At 36.3% G+C, this 23,821-nt stretch overlaps 1 protein-coding gene across 2 annotated transcripts; it reads left to right on the top strand.

The window, feature by feature from the left end:
• The first annotated feature begins 735 nt into the window (after positions 1 to 735).
• DUSP19 (dual specificity phosphatase 19) lies at positions 736 to 20,191 on the top strand. 2 transcript variants are annotated; one of them, XM_060151396.1, is made up of 4 exons: positions 736 to 1,085; positions 6,016 to 6,062; positions 13,240 to 13,392; positions 18,934 to 20,191. In XM_060151396.1, exons 1-4 carry the CDS (start codon positions 860 to 862, stop codon positions 19,186 to 19,188), a joined length of 681 nt encoding a protein of 226 aa, XP_060007379.1. In that variant the 5' UTR covers positions 736 to 859; the 3' UTR covers positions 19,189 to 20,191. The 2 variants fall into 2 exon arrangements, with proteins under 2 accessions (XP_060007379.1, XP_060007380.1); XM_060151397.1 differs by lacking the exon at positions 13,240 to 13,392.
• Positions 20,192 to 23,821: the final 3,630 nt, after the last annotated feature.

The following is a 23,821-nucleotide window of genomic DNA, read 5'->3' as shown; positions in this document are numbered from 1 at the left end:
TTATGTATGAAAAGACTTGCGGCCAATGCCTCTCATAAACAGAGTGTATATTTATTGCATGAAGACTTCTTCTGCAGTTTTACTGATAATGAAAATGTAGGCGAGAAGTTAGGGGAAAAAATGTACTAAGCTCTTATTAACCTGCAATATAGGAACATAATTAGAAAATTACTTTTGCAGGTTTCATTTAAATTGTAACCTTGCAAGTCTGCACAACAGTTTTTTGTTTATGTTTTTAATCTAGTAAATGTTCCTCTTGGCAATAATATCAGAAAGAAAGAGTGTGAAACACATAGGAAGCGAGGAATAACTTTCAACGTCTGCTGTAGACCCCCGGATTAGCCGAAAAGCAGGCGGATAGGCACGGTTCTGCACAGTAGGAAGGTTTGCACTGTGACTCCGCAGCTGTACTAGAGCAGGAGGGATACCGAGGTCACCACAAGCAACACCGATCGAGCATATCCAGAAAACCACTGCTTTTAAGGAGAGAGGAAATGTCAGCCTTCTCTCCCATTAAGTCTTATATTTTATCATTGGGTGTGAATAATAAAGCTAGCTTTAAATAGCAACAGTAAGAAAACTCTTTGAAGGGTAATTAATTTTCGACCAACCGGAAGGAGAAACAGCATCCAATCGGCGCCCGTTTCTCAGTGGCCAATCAGATTTCCCCTTACATTGCAGCGCTGGGAAAAACGGAGCTGGACCCTTGTGACTCCCAGCGTGTGGCTGATACAGTTACCTGCAGGACAGTGAACTACTGAGGCTGCATTTGTTACTTGAACATTAACAGACTAGCAGTTCGGTCGTTCACTGTGCTGGCTGGATTTGCTTGTGTTTGTTCTTAGCCACTGCTCATGTAATGCACTCCCTTAACCAGGAAATTAAGGCATTCTCCCGGAATAATCTCAGGAAGCAATGCACCAGGGTGACAACGCTAACTGGAAAGAAAATTATAGAAACATGGAAAGATGCCAGAATTCATGTTGTGGAAGAAGTAGAGCCGAGCAGTGGGGAAGGTTGTGGTTATGTGCAGGACCTTAGCCTGGACCTGCAAGTTGGTGTTATTAAGCCATGGTTGCTCCTGGGTGAGTATATTGGTTTGCCACTAAGTTATTGAGTTCATTTAACTATATTAATTAACGTTTTCCTCCCTAATAATAATAGTCTGTACTATCAGCTAAACTGCTGGAAAATTGAAATGTTTCCTTTTTCGGATATGGAACTTACACTAGCTAGCTACACTAGCTAGTCAGGGATGTTTCTGCTCCACTATATACATAAGAGGCATAGATTCTAGTAACACATAGCACCTGGTATTTGAATTTTCTAAAAGCTTTCTTCCTGTTTTTCTAACTTCTCTGGAGGATAACACATTGATGTTGTATTTTCTTGGATAATACAAGGATATAGCCTTAAAGATTATCAAAGTAAAAAGAATGCTTTTATTAGGCAAAACTACAAGTGACAGGGGTTGAAGTTATAGAAAAGTTAATATTTCAAAAGGCAAATGCTTTTTTGCCTGCTCTGGGGTTGCAAACCATATGGAGTGCATGCCTCCTGTGGCCACATCTGTTCATGGTGTCTGTTTTTGTAGTGTTAAGGAGAAGGTGGACTGATATTTTATAGCTATGAATCTGATGGTTTATGATTTCCTGTATTACGGAAAATACAGATTCCCTATACAAAGCATAATCCACAAATAACAAATGAAGCACAGTTATAAAAGTACAAGCTTGTTAGCTTGGCAAGAATATGATACGATATTCTTAAAAAATAGTCAACAGTGTTTTAAGTAGGTTTGAATTATTTTTGGTTTGTGAATAGAGAAATTAAGACTTGGAAAAATCAGTGATTTGTTAGTATTTATACAGCCAAGCCTCTCCGGAGTAAAAAGAGCACTGAATTGGGTGTCAGAAATGGCCAGGTATTATGTGGAGTGCACATAGCATCTCACTCCTTTTAAAAACTCTGTGAAGCAGGGATCATCAGCTCCATTTTACAGATGGGAACTGAATTTAAGATTGGTTAAGTAACTTGCACAAGCTCAAGTCTGATACACTCCGGCTCTCCATTGTTACATAGACTGACTCAGGGAGTCCAGGCTTTTAGCCATGCTCTACGTAAAGCTAGATGAGCTAGTGAAAGTCATTTATTCTATTTGGCCCTCCAGAAAAGCCATCTGTAAAGCTGAAGTAACAGTATGTGCTTATCTTATAGGGTTGTCCTCAAGTTGGAAAAGGTTTTTGAAACATATCAATTGCAGTATACATATGAGTTGTTATTGTATTATGTATTATATGAATTGTTACGTGACCTGTCTTTTCACCAAATAAATATATCCAATTAGTTTCTGCAGCCCTGTGAATAAATGAAGTGGGTCATTTAGCTAGTCTGGAAGGTGCACCCAGGATTTGCACAACATTTCTAGGAGAGGAAATAAGGCACATGTTTTGGTTATTTGGCTTCCATTGTAGTAATAATGGTTTAAAATAATTATCGTAGAATTAAAAAATATCATTCACCCTTTCAGAGTTTTCATGAACTTCACTTATTTTTTTATCTAGACTTATGCAAAGTGAGCTGATCAAGGTAGTGTTCTCAGATTGGCATTGGAACCCTTCCAGGATCTTGAGCGAGTGCTGGGAGGGACTTCTGAGACTAGTCCTTATATGGTCGCCTCTTTGGACCAGGAAATGGGATAATTTCATCAGGTACAACCTCCTTTCTTCTGAGAGGTAGATAGACCTTCTTCTGCCCAGTTACAAGCGACTTATTCTGAGGGACCTATGGATGGTTACATCTAAAGTTCTTCCACGTGAATGATGCAGGGGTTGTTTCTAGGTTGCTTCAAAGAGCTTCCTTCATCTATTCAAAGCAACACAGCTCCCACCTAGCACTACATGAAATTAAATTTTGTTTTGGGTGGGAAATAAAGAAAATAGAAAGCTGTCAAAATATAATGTCTTTTTCAGTTAGCTCATAAATTCACCCAAGCTTCTGCATTTCAAAAATCTTACATAGGCCCTTGAACTACCTAACAAGTTGATAAAAGATCTTAGTCAGTGAATATTTTTGTCCTAGGTTTTGCAAATTATATTTTTACAACAAAAATCACTAGGACTTTTCTTATATCCAACTTGATTTGTAAAAGTGAAAAATTCCATTTCTCTTGGGTAGTTAAAAGGGTACAGTTATTTCTTGTTATGTCCATCCTGTTAAGATATCCCAACTGGTAACATTTTGAGATCTTTGCTTCAATTCTAGGTGAAAATCTTGGGATCCTTTATAAGGTTGTAGAGGATTTCTGATATCCTGGAAGCCCAGTATTTTTAGGAGGCAAATAATACATTAAATTTGTATAGCTCTTAATTTTGTAAAATTCTTTCACAAATATTATTTTACCTTATCCTTATAGGAATTTATGCTCCTATTTCTATCCATTTATGAATGTTTACTCCTACAAATTTTCTCAAAACATTTCTCTTTGGAATATTATTTATTTCCCTTTTCAGTAATGTAATAATATCTTTTTGGTTTATTTCAGTAATAATTTTTTTGTTTAATTTTTTGCTGATGAAAATAGAGATTTGTAAATCAAGACATGCTGCATCAGAATTTATGCAGTATTTAGTATTTTCATTAAAAAAGATCTCTTAAAAATAGAAACAGGATTCTGGAGATCTTACGTAGCCTATTTTTTATGATACATATATTATGATTGCAACACATTGAACTTGTTAGAAGACCCAACTCCAGTAGCACGTAATATACTTTCTAAATCAGTTACTTCATCTGTAATATTTCCTTAATAATTCTTGGCCAAGGTCTTGAATATTAGTGGTTTGTGTCATTGTAAAATATAACTGTAAATTATTATTATTATTATTAGACTTCTTTCTTTAGTTGTAGTCCTATTTATCAACTTCTTTTTCTGTTATTTAAAAAATTGCCATACTGTTAAAATTGATTTGCTATTCAGTTCTATTAAGTTTAACACAATTATAGATCCATGTTGCCACTGTTAAAATCATAAAATTATTAAAATTGATATTTGTTTTAAAATCTCAATTAAGATAGTTTATAAAAGGATAACATTCTGCTTTTTCAAAACAAAGATTTAAATAACACATTGTTATAATGATTTATAGTGTTTATTTCTTTTAACGATAAGTGTTTTTCCAACAAAATTTTAACGCAAGACTGCAACACAAAGCAATCATTTAAAATTGGAGAAAAGCTGATGTTTATGTCTAGAATTTAGAGAGAATTAACGTGAACTGAATACTACCAAGTATTAGATGAAACATACAAGCCAATTACCTGAAGTCCATTTGTGCTGACTAAAATTATTCCCCCACACTATTAAAACTCATGTAATTTTCCTATTGTTTGAAAAGGCAGTGATACAAGTTGATTTTTGGTCTCAAGAACACTAAATTTGTACCAATATATTCATATTCTGGAAGTCATTTTCAAAATATAGCAGCCAACTCTGGAATATAACTGACCTGTTCTGTTTGGTGTGTGTGTGTATTTAATGGAAATAATGAAAATATACAGGTTTGATAAATATAATAATGACAGTTTGGGGTAAGAAAAGAAAGAATTTCATTCATGCATGTTTCTTTTTTTTTTTTGCTATTTTAAGAAATAGGCCATGTAGAATTATTATTTAAAAGATAACATGCATATTAAACCACCAAATTTCAGTTAACTTATTTGAACCCATTTCTCCCCCTGGAGATGAATAGGACTTCCTACAGAAAACTGAGAAATTATTTTTAAATTATGAAGTATTTCATATGTGTAAAAAATTACAGACTACGCTATAACAGACAATTACATATCCACCATCCAGCTTTAACAAATGTTAATATTTTGATAGGCTAACTTTTAAGTAAAGTTGAATGTAGACTCAGTAAGGAGCCTGTGAGCTTCGTATTACCAAGAGAATATTGGCCAACCAGCATACTTGCTGGCCCTCCACCTACCTAAAGTCACATAATAGAAGCTGGCAGATTTCCCAGGTGGATAAGGTGAGAAAAGTGTTGTTTATAGAAATGGAACCTAATTCAGGAAAGTAAAATACTTGAAATCTTAATATAATAAATGCCCTATTTTTTCAGTTGTGTCACTCACTTTATTTTAACTAGTTGTTCTCATGTATAATAACCTTGCGTATTACCTAGAGTCATTTTCCAAGTGTGAGAGCTCTAGAAAGCCAACTTTGACAGGAAGAAACTGGAAAAGGATACAGCCCTAGTGGTACACAGAACGTGGGTGGAATTCAATAGACCAGCAGTGTTTGCTCTAAGCTACTGGGTGTTCCCAGACCAGCTGGCACTAAATCATTTTGTGGGTGTCTTTTTTAAAATATCCTTTTTTAAGTTACAAAAGAAATAGATATTTATTGTAAAAAGTACACATGAGCGTAAAGAAAAAAATCACCTATAATCCTACTGTTAACATTTTATTCTGTATACTTCCTGTCCATTTTTAAGCATATACATAGTTTTTGTTTTTACAAAAATGGTTGATGTTTTGTAACCTGCTTTTATCACATAATATATTGAGAATATATTTCCATGCCATAAATATTCTTCTACATTTCTCATTTCAAAGGGCTGTATATATTTTCACTACATAATTGTACTATCTTTAATATAACCCAACCCCCATCATTGGGTTTGGTTGGTTTTTTTGTTTGTTTTGTTTTTATAGAGTTTATTTTGTATTACAGACAACACTGTGAAGAACATCCTGATAGCTAATCTTTGCAATATCCAGGACTTTTAGGAAGAATTCCTACAAGTCAGATTTCAGAGTCTAAGAGTATATATAAGATGAATATTTTTTGATGAATATTCCTGAATTATCTTTCAGAAAGTTGGACTGAGGTCCTCCCAAGTTGCATTTCTTAAAATAAATGAATAGCTAACAGAGTTGTTGCAAAATTAGATTAAAAGTCAGGATGATTATTTTTATATTCAAGGTGATGTTATTTATTTCTTATAGGGTCACAAGATGCTGCTCATGATCTGGATACACTGAAAAAGCACAAGGTAAAAAGAAATGCTTCAGGTCTGGCACTGTGTATAGGAAGTATTTTCATTGTTACATTTATTTAGGAAAAACTGCATAGGTCCATTTCAGAGTTGGATTGGTGAGATTTGGCTATCATTTTAATAAAGTTACAAAAATTATTGCACTTAATTCAAATATGTGAATTTGTAATCCATCTTTCCAGTTTTATTTTCTCTCAATCTCCCTTTACTTTTCCTCATGAAACTGACTTTGGAGGCACTTCTTCCTGCTTCTGCTTATGTAGTTCCTCTGTGTGGAATAGACCTTCCCCTCTTCTCTTCTTGTCCAAGATTTACCCATGCCTTGAGTCCCAACTCACATACCACTTCTTCCCCAATGCTATCTCTTCCCACCTTCCCCCACACAACTGATGTGATTTATTACTTATTTCAATATTTACTGAAAAAAAAATTATCCATCAACTATTTTGTTAAGCACGATTTCAGGGTCATGGAATTGCTGTGGTTTGAGGAATGCAAAAGGTTCTTGTTCACATGAAGTTTATGATTTGAGGGGCAGAGAGGGAAGAAAGACAAATAAGCAGCTACAGTACAGTGTATTGTATGTGTTGATGGGGATGTGCAGGTGCTATGGGAGAGCATAGGAGATGATGCCCTTAACCCATGTTTGTTTGGGTTGGGTTGGGGATAGTAAGGTCAGGGAAGTCTTCCTGGAGGAAATAATATTGAAGTTTTGCTCTGAAGGGGGTGAGGAGGGAGCAGACAGAAAAGTGTTCAGATAGAAGAAATGGCTCTGTGAAGGCCCAGAGACAAGAGAAAGGCTGATGCTTTCAGGAACAGAAAAGAAGTTTAGTAACCCTAGAATAGAGAGTGTGAGAAAGAAGGGTACCAAGAGACAAGGCCAGAGAAGTAAGCGTGAGTCAGATCACAAAAGTCCATGTAAGCCAGAGTAAACTGTTTGGAATTGATACAAAAGACAGTGGAAAGCCTTTGAAAGGCTTTATGGAGGGAAGTAACAGGATCAAATTTGCATTTTAGAAAGATGGATGGTTAGAGGCAGTGTGGAAAATAGGTTGGAGGATTGCTCAAGCTAGAGATGGGAAGACTAGTTTTGAGGCTGTTGCAGCAATCTGAAAAAAGATGATGGTAGCTTAGATTAGGATTCAGTGGGGGTAGAGAGAAGTGGATGGATTTGAGGGGTTTTTAAGAGGGTAGAATTCTCAAAAGTTAATGATTGACTACTTGCAGGACAGAGTAGAAGGGGGGGTGAAGTTGAGAAAGAAGGAGGAGTCAGAGGTGATATTCAGCTTTCTTGGGTTACTAAGTAGGGTTGGTGTCGTCCCATGAGATAGGGAACAAAGTAGGGAGGAGCAGGTTTTGCAGGAAAAATAACGAGCTCAATTTTGAATAATTTAAATTTCAGGTGCCGTGGATAATCTCAGTAATGTTATTCAATAGACAGTGTGGGTATATGGGGTCTGAATTCAGGAGAGAGGTAAAAATAGAGATTCAGGAATCTTCAGCTTATAAGTAGTGATTTAAATTGTTGGAGTAAATGAAATCACCTGGGGCAAGGTGAGCAGAGAAGAAGGCCTACACCAGAACCCTGAGTAATACCAACCTATAGGGAATAGTCAAAGGAAGAAGAATCTGCAGTGGGAAAGGAGGTACTGTAAGAGTTTGTAGGAAAGTAAAAAAATTGTGGTGTCATGGAAGCCAAAGCAGAGTTCTGTGGAGGATAGAGTCAGCGGTGTCAGATGCTGCCCAAAGTTTAAGTATTGTTGGGACTGAATTACAACAGTTGGACTTTAGAACAAAAAGTTGTTAGTGACTTTAGTGGGAACAGTTTCATTTGAATTGGAGGCCCAAGCCAGATTTCAAAAGATTGAGAGGTGGAGGAAATGATCACACCAAAAAAGGGCAGAAGAGAGCAGGAAGACCCATAGGTGATGAGATCAAATGAGGGAGATGGGAGAGTTTTGAGAGTGTATAAAGCTGATGGTAGAGAAAGGAATTGAAAATACAGGAAAGCAAGAATTGTGGCTAGAGGGCCAAGAAAGTAGAAGGCAGTGTGACCCCAAACACAGGTGCCAGAATGAGCCTCATAAAGGATGTGGGAGCACATCATGCTCTGTATTAAGAAGGTAGAAGGAAAGGGTGAATGCAGGTGTAGGCGAAGTTGTTAAATTTGATGGTAAGATTTGATGGAAAGGGTTCCTATGTGATGACTTGTCTTTTTACTGTAAAATGGTAAGTGAGGTGATCTACTGGGAGTTGGGAAGAGGTGGTAGGGTTGAAAGTTATTAGGAGAGTAGGGAATGTTTGAAAGAGCTGATATGGGGAATGAGGGAGAGAGCCTACTAGGGAAATATAGTTGCTAAGCATCACTAAGGTTCAAGAGAGGTTGGCTGTCATGAGCTAATGGTGGCATGAACTGCAGTATTGTGTGAATTTTTTCCAGCCGTGCTTAGCACGGGGACTTTTACCAGTCAGGTGCAGGGGAGGTAGACCATGGACTATAAGCTGAAAAGCAAAGGAAGTGAAGGCAAGAGGGGGCTGATAGATAAAATAGAAAGATCAAGGAGTTGATGGTTTTTGTGAGGTGTAGAGGGAATAACTGAGTGGAAGATGGAAAAATAAGAGTGGGATACCTGAGTTAATGGTATCAGAGCTGGATCAGTCCTGGGCATTGGTCTTGCAGAGGTGGTGAAGGAGAGTGGTGATGAAGGTCATTGGCGATGAGGTCGTCAGGGACCTGTTAAACCCAAGTGGAAATTGATGTCACCCAGGATAATGGTAGGACGTGGGGTAGGACCCAGAAAACTGAGGGTCAGGTGCCCAAGGAATGCAGGGTATAAGATGGAATAATCAGCTTGTATGAATCTCAAAAGAGCAAGGATTTTTACTGGAGGGTGGAAAAGAAGTGATTTGAAAGAGGCAGGGAGTAGCCAAAAGAATGCAACCCTGCCTCTCACCCACGATGTAAGTGGGGTGCTAGGCCCTTTTCTAGTTGCAGGAGACATAGAAATGAACAAGCAGTAAGGTCCTTGATTTTAAAATATATTTTCAGTTGAGAATACATTCTCTGAAAGAATTGAAACAAGGCAGTGAGAGGAGTGGCAGGGGAATAGGCCTCTGAGGGTATTATATTTCAACTGAGACCTTAGGACAGAGTCAGCTGTGCTTAAATCAGGGAAAGAGCCCTTAAGGCTGACAGAACAGCAAACGTGGAGGCTCTTGGAAGGAACAAGTTCAGTATGTGTTCCTCCCTTCTGGTCTCATAACACTTTGTTCTTCTCCTGTAGCTCTTAGCACCTCTACTTTTTATTATTACTGTCGGTGAACATGTTTTCCCCTCTATTATTCAGCAGACTTCTAGAGGATTAGAGACCCTGTCCTACTCATCTTTCATCCCACAGCTCTGAGAAAAAAATTTGATTAAATTGAGGCTGAAAATTTTATGTGATAAACACTTGCAATTAATTTCTTCAAGGAAATAAATACTAACGAATTCACTAATTTGATATGTTTACTAGTCAATGTACTTATTTGTGTTTAAATTGGACTCCCCTTGTTTTATTATAATAATAACTGCCTGACAATAAGAGACAATGGCCTGAAATTGCATAAGGATATGAGAATGACTGTATATCCTGATAGGAACCCTCTTAGATCAATATTTCAACATAAGTAGAACATGTTTTAGAGTCTTGCTTACATGAATAAATTAATATTTCTCAGGGTAAAAATGGAAATTAGAAAAACTGATAAATCTTTTCATTGGCAAGTGTTTTATTATCTAGCCCCTGTTATGATACACTAGTTCCAATTCACTTTCATCCTGGTGATGTGAACCCAGCTGCTGTTTAAAAGATCATTCTGTCTCTGTATAAAAGATCCTGTTAGATGCCTGGAAGAAGCAAAAGTAAGCTGAGCAGCTGAATAGAGGGTTTCTACAAAATCTTAAGGATGCTGTAAAACAAAATTATTGATTTAAATGCATGACACATTTCAAAGGGATTTCTTGGGGTTTAAGTAGAGTGCAATAACTAATAGAAATTCTCTTGTGGCAGATCATTTCAGAAATTTCTATAGGAATTTCATTGTAATGTTTAGATATGGTAATAAGAGTTGTTTTATTAGTAAGGTACTCATTGAGTGCCTGGTGTATGCCCAATAAAGCATGAAGGAGGATAGAAAACTAAGTGTAACATAAAATATTCCAAGTTGTTTACTGCAGCACTGTTTATAATAGCAAATTTATTGAAAACAACCCCTATTTCCATAAGTAGGGAATTGGTTAAATGACCAATAGTCCACCCACATGATGGAATACTATATAGCTTTTTTTTTTTTACATCTTTATTGAAGTATAATTGCTTTACAATGGTGTGTTAGTTTCTGCTTTATAACAAAGTGAATCAGTTATACATATACATATGTTCCTGTATCTCTTCCCTCTTGTGTCTCGCTATATAGCTTTTTAAAAGAACACAAAAAAAATGGTCTCTAGATACTGATATGAAAAGATCTCCAGGACATTTTAAAAAATTAATTAATTTACGTATGGCTGTGTTGGACCTTCATTGTTGCATGCGGGCTTTCTCTAGTTGTGGCGAGTGGGGGCTACTCTTCGTTGCGGTGCACGGGCTTCTCATTGCGGTGGCTTCTCTTGTTGCGGAGCACGGGCTCTAGGTGCGCAGGCTTCAGTAGTTGTGACGTGTGGGCTCAGTAGTTGTGGCTCTCAGGCTCTAGAACGCAGGCTCAGTAGTTGTGGTGCACGGCCTTATTGCTCTAGGCATGTGGGATCTTCCCGGACCAAGGCTTGAACCCATATCCCCTGCATTGGCAGGTCCAGGACATTTTTAAATAGGGGGAAAAACCCAAGGTGTTGCCTTTGTGTAAGAAAGGGAGTACATGAACTATTTGCATAAAGATACTCTAAAAGAATATACAAGAAACCAACAAAGATGGTTACCATATGGGTGGGAGATGATGGAGTGGAAAGAGGGTGAGAGCAAGACTTCTTAATGTTTCTTTTTTTTTTAATAATGTGATTTTTGAACTAGTTCAAAAGATAATTTTTTGATAATGCCTAAATGTGAGGATTAAGTGAGTTAACCTGTATGCCTAGCACATACTACGTACACAGTAAAGGGGCTATTCTTATTATCCCTATTATAAAGGGCATCACAAGGTCAACCATTGTTAGGACCTCCGTAACTGCATTTTGGAAATATGCTTGATTACTTGAAGGGTTTTAGGCTACGTCCCCATCACCATCACCACCATGACCTGAGACTCAGTACAGTTCCTTTCAAGCATGATCATTCAATCAATATATATGTAAGTTGCATTTCCAAGCAGCTAAACTACCTAGACATTGGGTAGTTTAATGATCCACAATATTTGTAAAGCACTTTTACCTTTCAACAAGTTTCCCCAAGATTCTCATTAGGTCGTTTCTGTAATCCTGTGATGTATAGGGAAGCTAGATAGATACAGATATATCCTGTAAGTGGTCAGACCTCATTTTTGGTCTTTTGGGAATGCAGAATATAGTTCTAAAGGTAAGGCAAACACATCAATATTATAAAACATTGGCACATCTATTAATTCAGGGCAGAATCATGTAGTCCTGGCCAGAAGTCCACTTGGAGTGAGAGAGTAGCTTGGCACAGTCAGGTGGGACTTCACTGGGGAAAGCAGAAGGACATTTCAGACTGTATCTTCTAAAACTGTTCTTCCCTTCTTTCTAGGTTCTTCCATCTCCTCTCTATGTAAGAGTCTCTCTTGAGAAGATCTGAGTTTTTTTTCTGTTTTCTTCTTTCCACAAGGCAGTTAAGTTAGTAAATAGCCTGTGGCCTTCTCTTCACGAGGCCTAGTTCCCTGAGTGTCTTAATACTCTTTCGATTGTGGACCACAGAAACCTGAGCGAGGAAAGAGAATGTGTATGATGATTTAGGGGGCTCTCTGGAACCTGAGGGAAGAGAGTGGCCATGCCAGAGAATAGGAGGCCATCCAGGACAGCCTCTCTCTCCCCCTGGCACATGGCCCCTATCTGCACATCTGTGGTGTTCTTCTCATTTGGGAGCAGAGATCTTTCAGCTTCCCTGAGCACTTAATAGAAAACGGCTGTTCTTAAATCTCCCAAGTTTGTGGATCATTCTAGCTGTCTCACACACCTATTTTTTAAATTCCTTGAGATAATCTGCTCAGTCTAGCTTAAGTCAGGCGTCCACCCGAAACCAATTAGCTGTGCTGAGGGAGGGAGTGGGACACAGCCAGAGTCATAGCTGGGAGGGTGGTGGGGGCAAGAGAGGCAGGCTGGACAAGTACTCTAAAATATGATGAGATACAAGAAAATACCAAGGTCAGGCAAACCCTAAGATCCAAACTAAGAGAGACAATAAGTTCAGTGAGAAGCATGTCCTGATAAGAAACAGGGACTCATATTTCTGGTCTGTTTAGCCTTTGGATTCTCTTAATAGACTTTCCACATGGCTCCTCCCATTTGCTTGGTGGACTCCAGGAAAGGAGCCTGAATGTATAGATGGATGAGGAGGTTGCTTATGCGTGCCATTTAAAAGAAAATCTTTCATGACCATCCCACCTTTCAACCAGACTAATTCATCAGAATTTCCAGGTTTGAGACCCTGTGGCATTGATATTTTTAAAACGCTTACTGATGGTTCTAATGTGCAGCCACACTTGAGAACCACTGTACTTGCAAAGAATACAAGAGGAAAATAGGGAAATAATTATTGAAAGGGAAGTTGTGTGCTACTGATGCACTTCCCTTACGTCAGTTTTTATATGGACATTAATTGATTTATTCAATAAATATTTTAAGTACTTTCTGTGCTAAGGTCACTGTTCACTCACAATGCTTACTTACAATAGTGAGTAAGCTAAACCTGGTCCCTGCCCTCATGGAGTTTCTAGTACAGTGAGGGAAATAAACAGACTCTCAGTGGTAAGGGCTATAATGAGGCAAGTAGAGGGTGCTTTGGGGGTATATAGAAATAGCACTTCTGGTAAGGGATGAGGCAGTCAGAAAAGGCTTCCTGAAGGAAGTGTTATTGAGTCATGCTTAAATTGTTTATTCTTGTTGCAGCTCTCAACATCTCAGTCTCTGTTTAATTAACCTAATTCATGAGAATTTTTAAAAATCATCCTTTTTTTTCTCTTTAAGGTGACTCATATTCTCAATGTTGCATATGGAGTTGAAAATGCTTTCCTCAGTGACTTTGTATATAAGAGTATTTCTATTTTGGATCTACCTGAGACCAATATCCTGTCTTATTTTCCAGAATGTTTTGAATTTATTGAACAAGCAAAAATGAAGGTAAGTTTTTTTTTAATTAATTAATTTATTATTCATTTTTAGTTGCATTGGGTCTTTGTTGCTGTGCACAGGCTTTCTCTATTTGCGGCGAGTGAGGGCTACTCTTCATTGTGGTGCACGGGCTTCTCATTGCAGTGGCTTCTCTTGCTGTGGAGCACGGGCTCTAGGTGCACGGGCTTCAGCATTTATGGCACACGGGCTTAGTAGTTGTGGCTCACGGGCTCAGTAGTTGTGGCTCGCGGGCTCCATAGTGCAGGCTCAGTAGTTGTGGTGCATGGGCTTAGTTGCTCCGCCACATGTGGGATCTTCCCGGACCAGGGCTCGAACCCGTGTTCCCTGCATTGGCAGGCGGGTTCTTAACCACTGCGCCACCAGGGAAGTCAGTAAGTTTTGTTTTGATCCACAGTTCTTAAGAAGCAGATATTTTAAAATATGGGTCCATCATCCAATATTTATTCTTTCTGTAATGAATATGTAGAGAACAATTATGAAATTTCCCCTTCAACAATATTTCATTAATTCCTACAACTATTTAGTTTTCCAGTTGCTCTTTTTTCAGTGAAGTATTTACTTTTAACTTTAATTTCTCATATTCCTATGCCTTCCTGAGAAATATTCGGATTTAAAATTTTCTGCTTACTGAATTTTCCTGTGTACATAGGTATTGCGTTGGCCCAAAAGTTCTTTCTGGTTTTTTGTAAGATGTTATGGAAAAACCCGAACGAACTTTTTGGCCAACCCAATATGCAGGTTTCCTTTGATAGTTTCTAACCACCTGCCCTCTGACCACTTTGCAAGGTAATCAGGTGGACTGTGGGATAGAGGCTGCTCTAGTCCTGTTAGTGTATTTATGAAGATTAATATTCCTGAGATTGTATAAGAATGCTGATCAGAAGCTGTCCATTGGTTCTCTGACTTTAGAAGACCAACAAAAAATACAATACTTCAATCTTGGTACTGATCCAAGGCAGGGCTTCTAGGCTGGCTGTTACCAATAATTATACCTCGAAATGACATCATTTTTAGTCAGTATATAATTCTTACAAAATTTATGTTAGATAAATAGATGGGAATGTAGAAGCACTACAGAGAAAAGTTAACTGTCCTGGAGCACCTGACAATTAATGACAGTTAATAGAATCCAACTTAATTAAATTCTGATGATCTCCCTTCTACCTTATCTCTTTCCCTCTCTCTCTTCCTTCCTTTCATTTAGTAATATTTATTGAGTGCCTTAGGTGCCCGGCACTCTTCTCGATACCCTTCCCTAGATTACTGGAAAAATGTAACACTTTTCTACCTTATTTAATAGCAGATATTTGGATGAAAGAAAAGGAGGAGATTTTCTAATTCAGAGCCTAGTATCGGCCAGTCTGTTCTCTTGTGAAAAATTTTACAGACTCTAGATTGTCACATTCCAGTGTGCCAGCTAACAGTGTTAGAAATAAAAGTGACAATGTTTCTGTATTAGCTGCTTTCCTAAGGAGATGTAGAATGTACGTTAGACGGTAAAGGAAAAATGTAGACATCATTCATATTCATATTAGAAGATATGCACATGTTGCAAGTAAAAAGTGAAATGGGTAATAGTTAAGAAAAATGGTCCTTAGTTTGGGTTTCCCAAAAAACAGAACCTGAGCCAAGGATTAAGAACTGATGCTTCACTTGCAAGGTGCAATCCCTAGGCAGTGAGAGTGAGAAGAAAAGGAAGTGACTCAGGTAAGGATGAGAAGCAATGTAAGATGATGTGTTTACCTTGCTGAACACAACTTCACAATGAGCTGACAGCGAAATAGCTGGGTACTTGGTAGGGTGGTACCCAAGAAATCCCCAGGCAGGGAGTCCAAAGAAACTGCACCTCAGTAGATTTTGGGAGGGAGGGAAGAGAGAGAATTTATCTGCCTGGCCATCTGTCAGCTTCTATTTCCCATTGGTCAAAGTTTACCCATGGAGAGGTTACTAACCTCACAATTCCAGGTTGTAGCACCCCACCCCTTCAGCAGCCACCTTGAAGCCAAACCCAATGCCCTGTGGTGTGACTTGCCATCCAAGTTCAGAAGAAGCAAGAAAATCCAGAACTCAGGGTGTACCTATGCAGAGACTGTCATCGGGGAAGAGCCAGGTGTTCTTAGGCAAGCAAAACTTAATAGGCTTAAAGGCACAATAGGCAGTCAGCCACAGAGGTTGTAGTTGAGGTGGAGCAAGCTGAGGGTGAGATGATGGCATCAAAGGAATCCGAAGAGATGCATAAAATGTTTCTGCTACAAGATGTATTTGAATTCTGTAATATGTTCTAATTTCTCAAGCCTTATGTTTTTCACTGAAATCTTAGCCTCAGCCAATATTTCCTTACCCTGAAAACTCTTTATTGTTTAGATTAATACATATTTAGTTTTAGCAATAGAAGTCTTGAATTTTCTTCATTTTTTTCTAGAAGAAATCTCTTCATGATTTTGCCTATTGTATGTGCACGTATTATTAAATGTGATTACTCAGTGAATTGCATATTTCAAAACTACCTTTCTAGGTCCTAGTTTGTTTTCGTCTTTTTACATACAGCTGCCAGATGGAATGTCTTCCATTTTCCCATGTCTTTCCTCATTTCTCTCTGTACTGATAAAACCCTGTTTTGTTTGGTTTCTCTGTCCTTCATCTATCTCTGCCTAATGCATTATTTGTCAGGTTTATGCCCAAAGGGACAGAAATACACATGAGAGGGAAGTAGTAAAGTAACCTCCATAGTCTCAAGAGTTCTTTTAGGAATATTTACTTGACCCCCTTTTTTTTTGCAAAAGGTTTTGTTTGTTAGTATGAAAATGTGTATTTGACATTCCATGTTTACTTTATTATTTATAAGATGTGATTTTAAAAACATGTAATTTATAACATTGTAGAAAAATTGGAAAATATAGATAGGTAAAAATTAAGGTCACCCACTTCCACCATATAGATATAACCACTGTTAGTATTTTAATATATTTTTCTATATATCAAAAGACCTGAACTTGACTAAGTTCATCTGTCAAAAAATATGAATTACTTACTCGGAGAAGATACAAGAGATGTATATTGCTGCCCTTAAGGAGCTGGCAGTCTAATTGAAAGGCTGTTCATAACAACACGAGAACAAAGCAAACTGCGTAAAATGGAAATACTATAACATAATTCCTATCTATCTGCCCATAGCAGAATGGTGATTTGATTCTTTTAAGAGAATGTTTTCTCAGAAATGCAGAACAAAATTAATTTGCTTGCTTAGCAAACATTTATGGAATACCTACTCTGTGCCCAAAATTGTACTAAGTATTAGGCATACAAAGATGGCTTGGATATTCCTCCCGCCCGCCTCTCACGCAGAGAGAGACAGCCTTCTTAGAACAGAAGCCAAAGTTAGCTGGACCAAGAGAGCAGCAAAGGCCTTTCAAGCAGAGGACAACAGCAAGTGCAAAAGAAAAGATTTCTTTATGAATGATTTAATTGTCACTACTTTGAGTTCTGGAAAGGGGATATGAAGCTAGTAGTTTGTTTGGAAATACTTTCAAGGGCAGTATGATACCCAAGGAATAATAAAAGGTAAATAGGTAAATTCAAAGGTTGTAGAAACTAACAGAAAAGTAGCTGTTTATATAAGGAATGTAAGAGGGAAGAAAATACTAACATTTTTGAACATTAGCTAAAACTGATTGCACCATGTATAAGATTGAAAATAAAGCTAGTTTCATTTTCGAAAGCGTATGTATGGATCATAACAGAGATAACTAGTATACAGTCAGGAAACATTAAAAATGACATGAGGCACCTCTTATTAAGCTTATGATTCCAAGTTTCTTTGGAATAGCTAATTTGTTTTGAGTTAAAAGAAGTTCATTAATACTTTTCATTGGTTACTGTAATATGATTTTAAAATGTCTTAAGTCTCATAAAAAAGCCATTATACAAAGTGAGAAAAATTCTGTATATATAGAGTGAATATTTGCATTTTGCTTTTCTTGTACAGAAAGTTAATATCTGGAAATGACTCTGAAATACATAAATATAAATAGACAATCTTATTTACAAAGCAGAAATAGAGACAGACGTAGAGAACAAATGTATGGATACCAAGGAGGGGAGCAGGGGTGGGATGAATTGGGAGATTGGTATTGAAATATATACACTGTTGATACTATGTGTAAAATAGATAACTAATGAGAACCTACTGTATAGCACAGGCAACTCTACTCAGTGCTCTGTGGTAACCTAAGTGGGAAGGAAATCCAAAAAAGAGGGGATATGTGTATACATATAGCTGATTCACTTTGCTGTGCAGTAGAAACTAACACAACATTGTAAAGCAATTATACTCCAATAAGAAATTTTTAAAAAAAGGAAAAAAAAATATATATAAACAATTGAAATTGTCTTTTTGATATGAGGATTTAAAATATTAACTAATTTTCTTGTGAATCACCTGTGTTTCTTGAAATGAGTTACACTTGCAAATTTGTTACAGTAGACCTAGGAAAGGAATTTTACAATAGATTTATGCATCTAAGAAAACTGCCTTGTAAAAGTAAAATAATCCAATAAGCCATAAACATAGCATTGTTAATGTGTACTTTGGGCAGAGAATTTTCAGTTGTAAGATTTTTTCCCCTTTTCCCTGTTCCCATCTTTCTTGTGTTGTAAGAAAAGAAGAATCAAGAAATGAAGTAATTAAAATGTCTGGTTCTGTTGGGTGTGCTCACTGTTCTCTACATTTCATTTAGATCATTAACTTTTTAAAGGCCTGAGATAAGCTAACCTGTATCAATGCTGATCCATCAGATCTATCACATTCATTATTAATGCAATATTACCCCCATCAGCATTGGCCTTGCACTGTGTCCCTTTTCACTTGTGAAGTATCATTTGCAAGTTACCTGAAACGTTTTTCATTTATTGACCTCCTGCTGGTGTCTAATTACCTTTTCCACTTCACATTGTCGTGAGCTATTTGTGTCATCATTTTACTACCTCATAAGTTTAACTATTTTTTAAGTCACTTCCCTCCAGAATAAAATATATCCAAGGGAAGAAAATTTTTTCTTTACTGATCATTTTACCATAGATTTCTAAGGAATGATACTAGTTTCTTCATGGGAGCTCTATGTGTACCTAGAATGTCTCGAGCTTTCTGTTTAGTTTATGATTATGGTTTTATTTATATTTCCACATACATTTCCTGTGATATTTCTCTTATTTATAGACTTGTGGCTACTAAGTTACTAGGCTTTCATGTGTACTTTACTAGATTACTTCAGTTTAATAAAAGATAGTTTCAGAATTCCAAATATATCATCAAAGCATTTCAATTCTGGGAGGTGGGAAGAGAAGGTGTTGGTTAATTGATTGATTATCCCCATTCATTCCCTACAATGAATTGTATTTTGATGATTGAATAGATTGAATCAAATAAATCAATAAAGTGAATATTTTTATTTTATAATTTTAAGTAGTATAAGATTATATTATAGTCTCTCTTAAATGAATAATGAAGATTTTTGTTTGGTTTTATTATAGGATGGAGTGGTTCTTGTTCACTGTAATGCAGGAGTTTCCAGGGCTGCTGCAATTATAATAGGCTTCCTAATGAATTCTGAAGAAATCTCATTTACCAGTGCTTTTTCTTTGGTGAAAAATGCAAGACCTTCCATATGTCCAAATGCTGGTTTTGTGGAGCAGCTTCGTACATATCAAGAGGGCAAAGAAAGCAATAAGTGTGACAAAATACAGGAATTAGAAGAAACAACAGTTCCTGAGTTACATTCTAGCTGATGATGGACAACTGTAATTTCTGAGTTGGTCTCTAGAGCCACCTTTCCCCTTTTTGAGAGTAAACTAGTAGAAACTTCCTTCTCTCATGCTTTTTTCAAGTGGAAATAGAGGTCAATTGGTTGTCCTAAGTTAAGGTATAAATAAATTTTTTAAATTATATCATGTTTTCTTTAGTATTATAATATGTGATTAAATGCTTCTTTGATTTGCTAAGGGAAAATAACAATGTATTACCAATAATTGATTTCTGTAGAAAGAAAAGGTTTAAATTTAAAATCTATATCAAAGCATGAAAGATTAAATTAGTTGATTAAAACTTTTGGTAGTTTTCTATTCCAGCAACTGTTTCCATGAAGGAAAAAACTTGAAGTGCTACTTGACTTACTATTTCAGAGGGAGGTAAATTTCTTTGTGAAGAATTTAAGATTAAAAAACAATACCTTAAACCTCCCAAAAGAGGCAACCAAAATCTGAAGGTTTACACAAATTTATGTAGCAGTTAAAATATTCACAAGATTTTTATGTCCTTTTATGAAAATGTACCCACTTTTCATTTTGATTCTTTAATTTAACTGTATTCCCGGTGTTTATTTTTAAAGTTTTTTGTATAGCTATTCTCTCTTACTTTATTGTGAGCTTATGGTTCTTTTATTAGGTGATTAGTCTCTTACATTGTATGCTTTTTATTCTGGGTCCCTAGCATTCTGTTTTTGCGTCTGACGTCATAATTATCTGATCTCCTTGGATCTGTGGGAAAGTGTTTTATACTAAAAAATCATTTTTAAAATGTGGTTTGATTAATGATCTGTTTTCTAGTTCAGTATTCTACTAGGGAACATATTTTTAAGGAAAGAACAGTTATGGTTGTGTAAGAAATTTTGCATACATTTTTAAAAAGCCCAAAATCATTTACAATTTTATTTCTGGCCAGAGGCTTTGATTAGTTTTTTTTTTATTAAGTCTCCATATTAGCAAGGCTGAACTCTGTACATTATGAATTTGCTTAAAGATATTCTTTTAATTATTCAAAATGTACTTAAAATTAATTATAATAATTAAGATAGAATTTATTTAATAGCTTTCAAGTAGACTTTCAAGACTTAGAAAATATCATTGCCCTCTAGATTTTATTAAGAAAGTCCTGAGCTCTTCTTAATTACACATTATAGAGAGCAAGCATTTTCCTATACATAATTTGGAAAGTGCACACTGAGCACATCTGTGCATTTGAGAAAGCAGGCTTTCTTATGCTGCCAGGAGCAAAAAGTAGAGATGATAAATGCAAATTATGTTTCAAGATTGCTTATAGCCTGACAAGATGCCATCATATGCAAAGCTATGAACTTTGCTTCTATTAAGAGGCAGCATAAATGTAATCAACCTTCTGTGAGCTGTTTGAAGCCTAACAAGGCAGACAGAATCCTCTTAAATATGAGACTGGTGTATAATACTGTCTTTATGGTCAATATTGCTGAGGGTTTGCTGGGTGAACCTTTTCCATTCACATGAAAGCATTTATTTAAATACATTTTCCTTTGTTATTGCTGTTTAGTTTTCAGCCATTAAATGTTGTGAATATGAAGCCTTAAATTGAACTTATTCCTTATGGATAGTTTATTATTTTTGTCTGTAGTTTGCGTAGTTTTTTCCTGTAGTGATCTGGTTACAGTACAAACACGTATCTTCTGTATCATCTACAGAAGTGCTTTGAGCATCAATTTTGTTTTCTCTTAACTGATAATAGTTTGCTGTATGTAAAATAAATCAGTAAAGGTAATTGTCTTTTAAATTAGGGGTACTATGTAAGGCAATGATGGGTCATACGTGGAGCATGTTTATTGGGCTTCTCATGGATATGTCACTGTGTCATACCTAGTTATTTATAAAAAGGAACTTTATCATTATGATTCTCTGTCTCACATATTATAAACAGATCTCAAATATTCATCTGTTTCAAGGGAGTGGAAAAAGTATTTCAAGGATTTTTGGCCTCTATATTAAAATAGATTTTCCTATTTTAGAAAGTCCCCTTCAAAGGTAATTTCTCCAAAGATTCTGGAATGTAACAAGTATAAATCAGAGTATTGTCTTAAAACCTTACCCAGTGAATTAACTCAATGAATTAACACCTTTATAAGCAAGACCACAATACATTAAAAAAAAAAACAAACAGAAATGTAGCACAGTTAATTAATTGATTTTGTGAGTTTAGCTAGTTGCTTTTTCTGCCCAAATCATCCTGAACATATTTAGTCACCCTGTACTTATTTAAGAATTTAAAGCAGAAGAATTTAAAGCAGAAGATTTTAAAGTTTTATATTCTTGTGATACATACAGTGACATTTTATGATTAACACATTTATGGTTCATTGCCTTTGATATACTTTTAAAAAAGCTTATAGTTAAGCTTTTCTACTTCAAGTGAAACTTTGACTTACTGTTTTGTATCCATATTTATAATGTGCCCCTTATTTCTAGGTATTGATATACTTTAATAAAAATAATAAATTTACTATTTCTCCAATTAATATCTTTAATTCTTTGAGGTTATTTGTTTTAAAAGACAACAATTATTTGTTGTCAAATCCTGGATTAAACAAATCTGTTGGCAAAACACAAAATTATACACTTTGGAATATAAATTAGTTTAAGGTCTGTGGAAATTTGATCCTCCAGCCACCTCAAGAAGTGAAAAGCTAAAGTCAGATCTTGTAATTGGAATTACTGTGGATAAATTGGCAGTGAAAATTCAATAGAATATTCTAGTAGTTTAAGTCAAGAGATACTGAATTACTCTCAGACTAAACTGAGATTTACTATCTTAGTAAAGCCTTCCCTGACCACCTTATTTCAAATTGCTCCCATCCCTAACACTTATATCTACCTTTCCTGTTTTATTTACTGCATATCCCTAATTATCCCCCAAATTTTATACATATATATATATATATATGTATAAAATTTTTTTTTTTTTTTGCAGTACACGGGCCTCTCACTGTTGTGGCTTCTCCCGTTGCGGAGCACAGGCTCCGGACACGCAGGCTCAGCGCGTCAGTTTTGTCAACAGTTTTGTTTTGCCTGGCATCCTAGAGGGTGGATTTCCAGCAAGTTCTTCCATATCTCTGCCATTCAGTGAGCCATAGCTTCACTCTGCAACAAGATCTATATTTCAACCCTGGGAGTCTTCTTCCTTGAACACTCATCCCCAGGGGTGGTAGTTGCTCTTTATATCTGCTATTCCTATGTTGTTTACTTCTTCCTTTCTTACCAATCCCTCATTACTCCAATCCTATTATGGTTAATAAACTTTTATATCAAACTTTTCTGGCCCAAGTTATTGTGTAGTTTATCTCTCCTGAGGGACCCAGACTGTCTAGCCTATGATTTACAGTCACATTTTTTAATAATTGTCCTTGTGGAGTGTTTCTGATAGCAGGTCAAGCTATGTTACAACCATGCAGATTATGTAATAAAAGCTGAAATGGCAACTAATGTTGTCGGTAATTTTTTGAGAGTCTAATTCTATCAATATAAACAGTGTTCAACGTAAAGTATAAACACAATGACCTGATTTTGTTAATGCTTCTTGTCTACAGAGTGATGAATTCTTCAAAGTTGAAAAAAAAGCACACGAATAGTGCAATTTGCTCTTGTTCTTATGTTTTCACCCACTCTTCCCATTTGTATATCATACCAGCAGGAGAGGAAATTGCTTTCTTTGCTTGCGAGGAGTTCCCACTCCCCTCTTTCCACAGTTCAGTTATTCTACTAAATTTGTGAATCTACTTAATAATAGTTGCAATTAGTGCTAATGCAACTTCATGAACTCTGGGGGGTAAATGAAGACAGCTAATGTCTCACCGCTAGAGATTTGTTTATATTTACCTCTTATAAAAGCAAATGCAAGCTTTTATAAGTGCTCACAAACAAAAAGTTCCCTATATCTTCCCCAGGATTGGCATACAGCTTGCTGTGTATAATTTATAGCATTCTCCCTTTCCCCTTTAAAAAATCTGGTATAATAATTGCCTATCTTCAGTTTTATGACACTCTAACAGCATGTCTTAAATATGACTGATCTTGCTTTGGGAATATCATTAGCAGTTTTTCTCAGTATTTCTTCAACGCATAAAAAGAACTTTTTTTCACACTCAGGGGCTCCCCTGAAGACTCTACTTTTTTATGCAACAACTATTTTTTTTTTAGCATCTTTATTGGAGTATAACTGCTTTACAATGGTGTGTTAGTTTCTGCTGTATAACAAAGTGAATCAGCTATACATATACATACATCCCCATATCTCCTCCCTCTTGCTTCTCCCTCCCACCCTCCCTATCCCACACCTCTAGGTGGTCACAAATAAGCAACAACTATTTATTAATCATCTACTACATGTCAGACACTGTGCTAGGTGCTGGGGATATGATGATAAGCAAAACAGTCAAAAATCCCTGCCCCCATGGATCTTGCATTCAAAGTAACACCACCGTGTAATAACCAGACATATCTGCATTGCTCTCTCAGTCTTCTGCTGGTTAGATTTTCCCCCGTTTTAAAATGTCTGAACCACAGAGGTCTTTCTTAGGAGAGATGGGCAAATGACCAAGGGCAGAGTTTTCTAAGGATCTCCCAA

This window comes from Lagenorhynchus albirostris, chromosome 6, assembly GCF_949774975.1.
Source record: "Lagenorhynchus albirostris chromosome 6, mLagAlb1.1, whole genome shotgun sequence".
Taxonomy (NCBI): Eukaryota; Metazoa; Chordata; class Mammalia; order Artiodactyla; family Delphinidae; genus Lagenorhynchus; species Lagenorhynchus albirostris.
The sequence above is the reverse complement of the archived record's forward strand: the minus strand, read 5'-3'. Positions and strand labels throughout refer to the sequence as shown.

Excerpts from the sequence above, each read along its gene's own strand:
- DUSP19 (XM_060151396.1), top strand. The coding sequence starts at position 860 with ATGCACTCCCTTAACCAGGAAATTAAGGCATTCTCCCGGAATAATCTC. Across the intron at positions 6,063-13,239 it reads ATACACTGAAAAAGCACAAG|GTGACTCATATTCTCAATGT; the intron begins GTAAAAAGAAAT and ends TTTCTCTTTAAG. Across the intron at positions 13,393-18,933 it reads TTGAACAAGCAAAAATGAAG|GATGGAGTGGTTCTTGTTCA; the intron begins GTAAGTTTTTTT and ends GTTTTATTATAG.